The 12,355-nt window shown below is 31.5% G+C and overlaps 1 protein-coding gene and 1 pseudogene across 2 annotated transcripts; one reads left to right on the top strand and one right to left on the bottom strand.

Moving 5' to 3' along the window:
* Window positions 1-4,120: 4,120 nt before the first annotated feature.
* Window positions 4,121-5,627, top strand: LOC111307093 (uncharacterized). The gene has a single exon (XM_022905138.2). It carries the CDS (start codon window positions 4,242-4,244, stop codon window positions 4,980-4,982), a length of 741 nt encoding a protein of 246 aa, XP_022760873.1. The 5' UTR covers window positions 4,121-4,241; the 3' UTR covers window positions 4,983-5,627.
* A 4,100-nt stretch (window positions 5,628-9,727) lies between these two features.
* On the bottom strand, window positions 9,728-12,134 carry LOC111307092 (uncharacterized protein At1g24485-like; annotated as a pseudogene). The gene is made up of 4 exons (XR_016331905.1): window positions 12,080-12,134; window positions 11,486-11,985; window positions 10,837-11,124; window positions 9,728-10,755 (listed from the first exon to the last, which is right to left on the bottom strand). The product of XR_016331905.1 is annotated as an uncharacterized protein At1g24485-like (transcript).
* Window positions 12,135-12,355: the final 221 nt, after the last annotated feature.

Here is a 12,355-nt window from a genome sequence, read left to right as displayed (position 1 = left end):
TAACAGCAGTAATTAAGCTTTCATAATAAAACGGTACTGCTCTATTCACACATGCCCCACTTTGCTTTGATTGCAAGGCATAAATTTTAGCAGTTTTTATTTTTTGTCAAAAGAAATTACGTGAGAGAAGATGGTTAATTGGTTCATTTGTAGTTTATGATATATGCATTTTTTTAATATATCCAAAAATTTAGTCTTTAATAAAATTATTTAAATACTTATTAATTAAATTTTTTTTTAATTTTCACACTCGATTCTAAAAATTTATTTCCGAAAACTTTAGATTTTTAGAAATTCTTAAAAGCCTTTTAATATATATTTACGAAAATCTTTAAAAACTTTCAAAAATCAATTTTTAGAAGTTTCAAATTATATTTAAATATTTTAATATGAAATCTTATGAAGCTAAATACGAAATCAAATAAAAAAAATAAAAAGAATAATCACTTTTGCCTTTAATTTTATATTTTTTAATTTTAAATTGATCAAAAAAAATTTCAAATTTAACTTGATTGGGGCTTAAAATCTTTTATATTTTCGATTGAGAAAAGAGAAGACATGGGATGTGAGAAAAGGGGATGTTTGGTGTTTTGGTAAATTTATATTTAAATTTTGAGTGTGTTAAGTAAAAAATTGAATGTTAATTATAATGGAATGTGAAGAAAGAAAATTGAGGTACAAATAACACCACTCTTTTATAAATTATTTAATAAAAAAATTACTATTAACAACAATCGAATCAAAACTTTAAACATAAAATATAATCCCATCACTTTTAACATAAAATTTTAATGCGATGGTAAGGTTTTTTAAGTTCTTAAAGAAACTTCTCTTAACATTGTACCAACTCCATTAAATAGCACAGTGATAAGTGTCAATGTAATTGTATAAAGACTTCCTTTATGTCCACTACCTCTTTCTAAGATTTAAATTGAATATACAGTGAATATATCATTAGACCTATACTATGTTTAGATTGAGGGGAAGGAAAGGAAAGGAAAATAAAATAAAGGAAAGTAATGGAAACAAAAAAACTTTTTTTTTATTTGGATAAATTTTTAATTTAAAGAAAAAAAAAAGAGGTGAATACTTAATAATTTTTTATTTTCCTTGTAATTTTTATTTTTTTAATATCTCAATTTGGGGAAAAAATTTAAAAAAAAAGTTGAAAAAATTTTATTTTTATGAAAAGATTATTACATTCATATTTTTATTATAACATTAGATTTGATTATATAACTGGCACTTTTTACAAAGATAATTTTCGTTTATAAGTATTTTATATAACATGATAATTTATAAATATTTTATGATTTTTAAAATCTTAATAACAAAACAAGTTAAATTATTATCAGAATAAATTAAAAGATTGAATTAAATATAAAATTATGAATAAATCAATAACCAACTAATATATCTTACCGTATTAAATATGTTCAATTTTGCTAAAAATGATTTGTTTATACAAATTAGGTAGTATAAAGATATATTTATATATATTATACGTTACTTTATTAAAAAAATTGTTATAATTGAAAAATATATATTATGATGAATTATTTCCTTTCTTTTTCATTATTTGTCCAAATAATGATTGTTAGAATTTTTTTTATTATTATTAATTTTAATTATCAAAGCAATGGAATACATGTATCATTTCCTTTCATTTAAAATTTTTTTTTCTTTATTAATATTTATCCAAACATAGCATAAAATAAAATAAAAGATACTTTCACTACATTTTAAGAAATGAAAAATGATCTTTACTCAATTTGAATAATTAAATTAATAATGATTCTTAAACTTTTAATAAAAAGAAAAACATGCGTGTAATACCTAATTATCAATTTCGCTAATTCTACGACTTAGAAAAGAAAAAAGAAAGAAGAGTTTTCATGGTAATGCTGATATTTTTAGTGTGATATTGATGCATTGCTAAGTTAGTAAATCAATGCATACTTGCTGTTTTTAATTGTTTGTGGGAAAAAAAGAAATTTAAAATGAATTGATTGAATCAAGTGACCACAATCGTGGACCCAAAAAGTCACAGCAAGAATCAATAATTAACCCTAATTTTGTTTGTTCATCGCATGTTAATTATATCAAGGTGTTAAGCTTTAAACATTATTGTCTCCCTCTATTATAGAACAGAGGAGCATAAAGTACAGAATGGCAGGATAATGTGGTAGGAACCAATAATCAAGAGAAAGATTTACCATTGTGTTAATTATTAGCTGTCTGGAATTAATTAGAGATGTGCAAATCTGGGAAGAAGCTTTTCAGGATATCAACCACTTGAATTATTTTTTGATGACAAAAATACCCTTACACCGATGGGAAAAATAACAAGATATTTCAAAAGGGTCAAGTTAATTACAAGTGGTACATTGGTCAATAGACAAAAATATATGTATTTGATGCAGTTGTCACATGGCTAGAAATTACACTCATGTGATCACATGCTTTCAGCCTCCTTCCATGTTATAATTATCTGTAAGCAGAAGAGTCAAACAAACAAAGCTTTATCTCCCTTTGACTAATCCAAATAATTAATTAAGTCCCACCATTACTAAGGCTTAAAAGGTTAGCAGATAATCTATTTTAAAAGTTTTTTTGCCATCAAATTTTTTCATGTTAGCTACTCTTCCTTTTCCTCTAAAGCTAATACCTACCATCATGACAAAATCTTTAAGTGATTGAAAATTTAACTTTGTCTTTTTAATTCTAATCAATTTATCACCATGTGTTTTTCAAAAGAACGACAGACAAGGAGAGGAAAGAAGAGGTCCAAGTCTTGATTCGATTTCTCTATCATTTTAATATTGTTGTTTTAGTTCTTATACTCCAATTTTAATGAATTTAGTCTGTGTATTTTTATTAAAAATTTATTTAAAAATTATTGATAATAGTTTTAAGATTTCAATTTAATTTGGGCAACATGACCATTTTGGTGATTATGTAGTGGATTTGTTTTAATTGATAAAGTTTTGAAAATGATTGTTTTGCAGGAAGATTTGAGTTTTAATTGATAAAGTTCATTCAATGGGATTTAGTTTCTGAAGTTTAACACCATTGCTAATTATCCTATATGGGTTTTATTTTTATATGAATATAAAGATTAAATTCATAAAAATTTTGATTAAAAAGACAAAGATCACATCACCAAATTCAAACCTTGACAAAAAAAAAAAAAAAACAAAAAGAAAACTACAACTTCATAAAAATATTTTCTTCTTTCTAATTAAAATAGAAGATTATAGGGTAAAAATATGGTTATTGGAGTTTTTCTATATAAAAACTTTTTTATTTAAATTTGATAATGAAAAAAGTTAAAAGTGTTTATAGGCACCGATTAAGTTGATATTGGCCAAAAAAGGTTGATATTTGTATAAAAAAATTTATGACTAACGTATTATTTATTATTTAATTTAATAAGCTAAATAAAAAATATTTTTTAAAATATAATTTTAATTAATCTTAGTAAGTGCCAACAAATACATCCGTTTTTTTCATCACTTCTTTCCAAATTTATGGGAGAAGCAAGAAAACTTCAAGCCTCAATGGTAACTAACTATAAATATTTGTTTAATATTATTATCATATTTTCCAATCATCAATAAGATGCCAGCTTTTAGAGAGGAATGGTGTAGGAAATTTCTTTAACTCTTACTTTTCTCGAAGAAAAAAAAAAACAGATGCCTTAAAATTTGCAATTAAAACCCAAAAGAAAAAAAAAATCGTTTTTGTCCTTTATATTAGTTCATCTAGTGTGTCCACGTGCTGTTTTCAATATACTAAACACCACTTTAGCTAACTTGTTTCGGCTTCACCAGACCACATTAGTTTTTATAATATCACCGTCCACTCCAATTACTATCAAATAAAGAATAACAAAACTCACTGACAAAAATAATAAATAAATCAATTTTAATTTTAAATTTAATTAATTTATGCATCCACTTTAAAATCTGACATCTAATAAATATTAAATTTAAATCATAACATTGTAACTTTTTTTTAATTCTCAGTTTAGGATTTTTTTATGTAAAATAATAATAATAATAATAATAATAATAAAAAAAAAAAATCAAATAAAAAGTTTACAGCAATGAAACTATTCAAACACATCTGCACCCTTTATAAATCACAAATCCCATGCATATCTCATCAGACAGAAACACAACTCACAGGCCAAACTCCAAAACAATATTTTCCACTTTTTGCACCCTGAATCGTAAAGAATGGCCCTGGAAGCTGTTCAGTCTACTTCTAGAAAAACTATTGAGCCAACTTCAAGTCCCAGGATTTCTTTCTCTGCTGATTTCCTTGATGAAAACACCTTCATTTCCATCAACCCGCATTCTCAAAATGAAGAGGAAGAGGCAGAGAAGGATCAGAAGGAGATCAAGGAGAAAGACAAGGCAAGAGTTGCAGAATTTGAGTTCCTTTCAAGCAATGTGAGCAGCCATGCCATGTTGACTGCGGATGAGCTTTTCTTTGAAGGAAAGCTGCTTCCCTGTTGGCAAATGCAACATTCCGAGAAGCTCAAAAAAATTAATCTTAAAACAAAAGATGCAGAACAAGAAGAAGAAGAAGAAGAAGAAATAGCTAACAAGGAGGAGAGTAGGGTAAGTTGGTTTGTCGATGATGACCCATCTCCAAGGCCACCAAAATGTACTGTATTGTGGAAAGAGTTGCTGAGGTTGAAGAAGCAACGCGCTTCTTCTTTATCGCCATCATCTTCTTCCTCTTCAACGTCATCTTCTTCAAGCTCGCTGGCTGACATAGCTACAGCAGATGAAGGAAAAGAAGGGTCTGGGGATAGAGATAAGCATGTGAAGAGGATAAAAAAAGGGTTGGAAAGAACAAGATCAGCAAGCATTAGAATAAGGCCAATGATAAATGTGCCTATTTGCACACAAGTGAAAAGCAGTGCATTGCCTCCTCTGTTTCCCCTTAAGAAAGGAAGATTAGAGAGGTGAAGGTAACAGGCATAGTTGAGTTTGATCTGAAATTTAGGCTTGTTCAAAATGTTCATTTGTTTTTAATTTCATTTTCAATTTTTAAACCTTTTTTTTTTTTTTCTGTTCTTTTATGTTTAGATAAATCTTGAATATGATGGATCGAAGTCAGATGTATTGCGATGTAAATAAATGTTGACTGGCATTTGTCGGTTTTCTACATTTTTTTTACCGGCTAGACTTTCATTTCGTCAGGCTCTAATCGATTAGTGGCTAGAAACTGAGCAGTGATAGCACATGGAAGGATGCAGAGTTTTATGAAATTTCAGGGTCCCACTCTCGGAAGATCAACCGATGGTGTCTGATCAACGATCTAACAGCAATAAATCTCGTATTATTTTTGTAAAAGCAGAAAGATCTGGAAAAGCAAAATGGTTATGAGTCCCCTTTTATGTATTCGAAAGTTGTTTTGTTTCAGTGCTTCTTAGCCTACGGCGGCAAAGTTTCCATCATAATTTCAAAGAAAATCAAAATACCGTCACTTTGTTTTGATGCCATTCACAATGAAAAAAGATGGGTTTCAGAAGCACAAAAGTATTTTGTTATAAGCAACCTTTACTATCCATGCTGATTGGTGCAGAGACTCGTCTTACCAACAACAATAGATCTTTGTCCTTTAATGGTAATTCGGTGTTCGTTCAGTCCCTTTTTGCCCATTTATCTTTTGAACCAGTAAAGTGGTATTATTTCGATTTGGGGAGTAAAGCCAAAACAAATTTAACCAGATCGATGTAGCAATTCTTGTAATCATATCATGTTTATGTAATCATATCATGTAAAAAGTCACGTATTTAATTTTTATTAAAATTTTAAATGGTATCACTTTTATATTTTTTTTTATATTGTATCACTACATCGTTCATTCAATTACCAAGACTACATCCACATGCTGTTATAAAAACATTCACAACCATATATTCATGGTAAAGTAAACAAATACATAACCATACGAAAATTCATAAAAATAGAATGGAATAAACAGTTAGTGAGGTATGATTTACAGACATGATTTAGAATTCAAGTAAATAAAGAATCGGACTGAATATGGACAACTATTTCTAATCCAGAACTGTGGATGCTCCAACTTGCACTTTGGAGCTTGTATATTACTAACAAGAGGAGGCCAGACATGAGAACTTTAGAGTCAAAAGAGAAAACAATGGTGAAACTTCCAGCAAAACTTTAAAACCAACATGTTACCAATTTGATATGCAATAAATATAGACACAGAAATGGGTGATATCGAGTCTTTTGACCATTCCAGTCGTGTGAAGTTACCTCTGAACGCATGTGCAATCTACTTAAGAAGGTTGTGAGGGCAAAAATGATTTCCAGAATTCGTAAAATAAATTGAATGCGTAGCTTAAGCTGGCAGTCTATAATTTCAAAAAATTTAAAGCTGGAATACATGACTCGTGCAAATTTATATTTAAAAGTCCAGCCCGGGTCTTCCAACGAGATTATCATGTATGCGCCCAGTCAGATTGTTGTTTTGCAAGAATCTAGGAGAAACGAAGAACTAAGTCAGGTACAGAGAATCAAATCATGCTTTCGTATCGTCTAACCAGTAAAACAATCTAGATGGAGAGATACCTATGTGTTGCCATTGATGGCATTTTCATTGTATTAATGAAAACCAGACAGGACATTTTTATGAAAGCGAAGAATGGTGTGTTTATAATGTTTAAGCCACCAGCTAGTGGAGACCAAGACATGTTTCAGCTTTCTATTTTCCATGGTTATATTGAGAAGGGTTAATGTCCTCTATATTATAGTAAAATATTTAATATGATACTTAAATTTTAAAAATATATAATATGATACTTGAACTATGAATCTGTTAACTAATGTAGTACTTAAAAAATTATTTGTATGCCATGCGTCATCATTTGAAGCTAATCACGTTAGGGATAAGTACCACATTAACTAATAGATTTATAGTTTATAGGTATAACATTAAAAATTTTTAAAATTTAGGTACCACATTCAATATTTCACTATAATTTAAGGACAATTAATGATATTAACCCTATTGAGAATTGAACACGAATCTGCAAAGATCAAATAAGTTTACCAGACTGCCATAGTTCAATGAAATGGTTTTAAAATCTCAAGTTCAGAAAAAAAGAGGTAAAGTGTAAATTTGGAACCACTACTAACCAGCAACAATTTTGGTAAAACAATGGAAACCTGAGTGAATAAATTTTAAAAAAAAAGGCAATATAGATCTAAATTTCATACTGGGTACAGCCACATATGTTAAGCAAAGAAATGAAGGACCACAAACTATATGAAATAATAGTTGTTCCCTCCTATATATAGGACGGATCACATGTCAATCCTACAGAACTCATGCAAGTTATGGCTTTACGAACCAGGATATCTTTCAGTTCATGTCATTGTCCATTCAATATACGTAAGACACCATGTGCAATAGACCAAGTAAATGGGTCCACTAACAATAAGCTCAGAGTCAGGTACATGGGAAAGGACGATAAGATGCAAACGATTAAGTCCAAAAATTCCTACCACATTCATCTTCCACCATTTTACAATGCAACCTAAATTACACTGGGCAAGACAGAATCAACATGATAAAATTACATCATTGACACATCTAGTCCCAAGCAAATACAAACAACATTTCTTTAATCCAAATTTCTAAGAACAGTTGAATCTAACAGTTTAGCCAATATCCTCAAGAGGAGTGCCTCCTCCTTCACTGATTACATTTTGGTACTAGCATCCAACTATGATAAGGTGCGGGGACCAGAAGCAATCCACAAATAATTGCCTCAAGAATCCCATGTATCGAGCACTTAACTGCTACGATGCTATCATTTTTTTAATAGCATCATTCTAGGCACTCTCCTTACAATTAGCAAGCCTTAGGCTTTGTTTGGTAGAGAGGATAGAAAAGACTAAGGAGGGAAAACTTGTTTATCCAATGGTTAAAATTCATAACTGCTTTCATATTTTGTAGCTTATCCATTAGATTAATAAGTTTTCCATCCATAGCCCTTTCCATCCTCTCTACCAAGCAAAGCCTTAGAGCAGTTCATCAGGCAACTATATTTTTGGACCAAGGAAGAGAAAAAAGAAAGAAAACATTTCCTAAAACTTTGCAATATTTGGAGGTATTCTTTTAACAACAAAATAAAGTACAAGATTTTAAGGTAAAATTTTTCTTGGATTTCAATGGTAGTTAGTTTAATTCAAAGGAACGATCTGCTTGCTTTGAAGACAACCAGAAATTTAATTGGGTATTGGCTAATGGCTTAAGGATAGCAACAAGTTTTTATTATGTGACAATGTCTAAAAGTAGAAACTTACTGATCTTTTAGCTCTTAGCAAAGGTCAATGTAAACCTAACGATTTAATGTAACCAGACTAAGGCTGGGACATGTTGGCTTCCCAACATAGATGTTTTAAAATATGCATTTTATATGATTGGTTTAGCAGAAGCACCAAGAACCAGTGCTTGACACGTTGGAAGTATAGTGCTGTAATTTTATCACTTCTTGTTCTCTTCACGTCAGATATCAAACTTAAGTCTTATATGAACCCAGTTGTACACATTAAACTTAACAAATTACCTATTCACTTGAATATTAATGTAACTAGCCTGTACCTCGACGAGAAATTCAAACTTTAATTAAAATAGCAAACTAGTCGTGATTCTTTTCTTTCTTTTTACTAACAAATGGGACACAATATGCCAATTTAACTCTCCTCGTTTTAAACAAATTCTGATCTTATTCTGCTGATTAAGTCAACCAATATTGATGGGATATAGTTCTTCATATGCTGGAGCACTCCATTGCAGGTAATATTTGTTATGACTTTTACAGGGAAAAAGTGACATGTATGGATTTAAATTAGGGCAAGGCCAGATATCTATAAGACTGCAGCAGAGATTAAGTAGACAGCAATAATTATCCACACATAAACCTCTTAATGATTTAATGAGGAAGATGACCAAAATGCCTGACGCACAATCTGCTGATAAAGAGGGTCTGTATGGTCCAAGACCTTTTGAAAGACAACAAAGGCATAAATTGATAAAGATTACCCCCTAAAGTCCTCAAGTACTTCTTTTCGGCTTACTATTCTTCTTCAAATTATATAACAAAAAGCAAAAATGGAGTCCAGAACCTCATGGTTGAATGATATAAAAACAAAATGGTTGTGAGTGACAGGAACATACAGAATCTAAAAGAGATAGATGATATTATTTTGTTATGAACTACAACTAGATTATTACAACACTTCTAACAATATAACTGCTAACATAGTACATTAAGTTTTATAAACAAAAAATGCAAAATATAAATAGAATGTGAATTAATTTAACATCTAACCTAATTACAGATATTAATGCATTAGTCCCACTGAAGTGGTTTTAATTAATTAAAACTTGATAAAAAACAAATTCATTAAAGAAACTGTATTACAGAGATAAGAGTTGTCAATAATAAACTTTTAGACATGGTAGAGTTAATATACTGATGGCAACTCAATGACAAACACAAAGAAGTATAAAGATGTCAAGAAGTTGGAAATAGAAATAACAGGCTACAGATAATTAATGAGGATGAAAATGCTGGACACTGAAAGAATGACTTACAGTTGATGCAACCTTCCAATGTCTCCAAGTAACGTGAGAATATCTTCACTAAGATGATTATCTTCCAAATGCCTTTAACAGAAAGCAGAGCATATTAAAAATTGGTTTCGTAAAAAGCTATCAGGCAATTCTATATGAATGCCCGTGTACCAACTAGTTAGGCCACCCAACGAATCAAAGAGCAAAATGCACAAGTGAATAATAAACTAACAATATTTCTAGCAGCTTTAATGGACTGAGATTGGGTATTACACGCAATAAACTGTTATTACCAAGGAAACTGTTGAGGGAATGAGACATTCAATTAGAATTTTGTTATCTCCAAATTTCATCACTTGAAATTCAGTTTAATTGCTTGCATGTTACTCAGTGCAGTTAAATAGCAATGCTTGGTGACATTGATCAGGAAAGACCCATACTAGTTAGGTTCCTGAAAATGAACGAAATAAAGTTAAGCTCTTTTAGTAGCAGTAAATGATGCAAAGACAGCAACAAACTGCATCTTAACTAACTCAAGTAGCAATCACACAAATTCGTTCGCCCCTAGAGCATGTAACACCAGTCCATGTGTAATTAAGGGGCAGGCAAGGATCACCATTCCAATAAATTGAAGGGTCCCGTAAACTGTCCTTCATTTCTTCTAAGGCTATTACTACAACAAGAAATTGGGATCCTTCCTAAATAGAAATGAAGAATTCAAACAGCAATAAATCTATTTTAACCTAAATGTTCGTTCTTGATCATTAAGGCACAGTGCAACCAGCAACAGTCGATCACAGAAAATCAGTTGGAGCATTGTCCATTTAAACAAATTCAATTTGATTTTACACAACAGCAGGTAGAAATTATTAGCAACCGTACCATCCTTTGTATGAGTTCTTCCTCCTAGGCGAAGCACATAAAAAATCTCCCCAGCATTGATCAAAGGACTAATATTTCAATGGCAGCAGGACTCTAAAAGTTATCTTTGTAGGAACGCCAAGAGGCTATCTGGTCGCACATACACCGCAGCTCCTTCTGAAGTCACATTCAAATTGCCATAATACCTTACATCATTAATATGTATGTCAAGCACCCTCAAGCTTGAGGCCATTGAATCACTATTATCTGCAAAATGCAGAGCAACGTAATAAGTCGAGTTTGGAAGTGACAAAGGCGGCAATCTGAACTATTGCCATAATACCTTACATCATTAATATGTATGTCAAGCACCCTCAACCTTGAGGCCATTGAATCACTATTATCCACAAAATACAGAGCAATGTAATAAGTCGAGTTTGGAAGTGACAAAGGCGGCCATCTGAACTCCAGGGGTTCTAATTGGGCTGTTGAAAGTGCTCTTTCAAATACTTTTAAAGGGGGTATATGGTATATTCCAGAACCCAGAAACAGGTGGATTATTATTGCTTGATTTAACACAAACAAACATTTTCTTCATATGGTTTCCAACATCGATCAAATTGGTCATCTGTGTATCTGGTCATATCACAAAACATTTATATTCAGCAAAATCAGAGAAAGCAACTAAAAACTTGAAAGTTGAAAATTTTTCAAACTGAGAACAAATATAACTCACTTTTTTCATAATTACAATAAAATATACTAAAGATTGCAGTGTAAAATCCGAGTTTATAACCCTAAAGGAAAGAAAAACAATCTGAGCCATTTAATGATGGTTTAATTGCTTTTGTTATTTGCTTTTTCCTCCGGGAAGTAAACGACAAAAAACAAATATTTATTTTTAAGGCATTAAAATAAAATGAATTGTTTCCTCCAAAAATTCCCAATAAATGAAACAAAAAAGGTTAAAAACTTACTCCAAAAAGCTTCGACTTACCTAATAATGGATCCATTGTGTCCAAAACTGTGTCCAAAATTCGTAGTATTATGAAGCGAATCCCCCAAAATCAGCATTTCCAAACTCGAAATAAACGGGTCGAACTCCGTATCTGTTTTCGGAGCAATACAAACGCTCATTGTACTCCCTTTAGCTTCAAACACTCCTTCGTAATACGACGACAAGCCCTCTTGATAATCTTCCGTCGTGTTCACCACTCTCCAAAAAGTGCCGTCCACTATCTAATCGAAAACTGGAGGCGAAGAAAATAATAAGTTGTCCTGATTAGGTAGCTTGCGCCGGGGTAGACGCGTGCCAAGTAGCAGAATTTACGGCGGAGATTGTTTTGGATAGGGAACGATCGGACGGTGGAGAGAGTTGGGAGGAGGTCGGGGACTATTAGGTTTTTGGATGTTCCGGTGAGATGAAATCGTCGTTGGGAAGCCATTCTCGGCCGTCGATCACGGATTTTTCCGTTGAGCCGCAATCAATTAAATATGCTACAAATTAGAAAAGGAAGTTTCTGTTAGAAGTGGATAGAAATAGAAATGATTGAAAAGAGGGGGGGAGGGAAAATGGAGAGCATTTGAATACGTTTGGGGCTTGTTGGGAGACATGGTGGGGGAGAAGGAGAAGGGATGATGGACATGAAAGAGTGAGAGATTTTACAGTGAAGTGAGTTGTTTTTCCGTTTGTTTGGGTTTTGAATTGAGTCTACGGTGAGTGATGCACGAAAGGAATAGGAGAGAGTGGTGGTGGAGTTGGAGAAGAGGAAAGGAAAGGAGTTTTTATTTAACGCGGGAAAACTTAAGGTCTTGCTCCTTTATTGTCTGATTGGGTGGGGATTTTTTTTTTTTTTTAATAATTAGG

This window comes from Durio zibethinus, chromosome 22 (assembly GCF_047325235.1).
Source record: "Durio zibethinus cultivar Kanyao isolate XHJ-2024 chromosome 22, ASM4732523v1, whole genome shotgun sequence".
NCBI lineage: Eukaryota > Viridiplantae > Streptophyta > Magnoliopsida > Malvales > Malvaceae > Durio > Durio zibethinus.
This window is presented reverse-complemented; position numbering and strand designations above follow the sequence as displayed.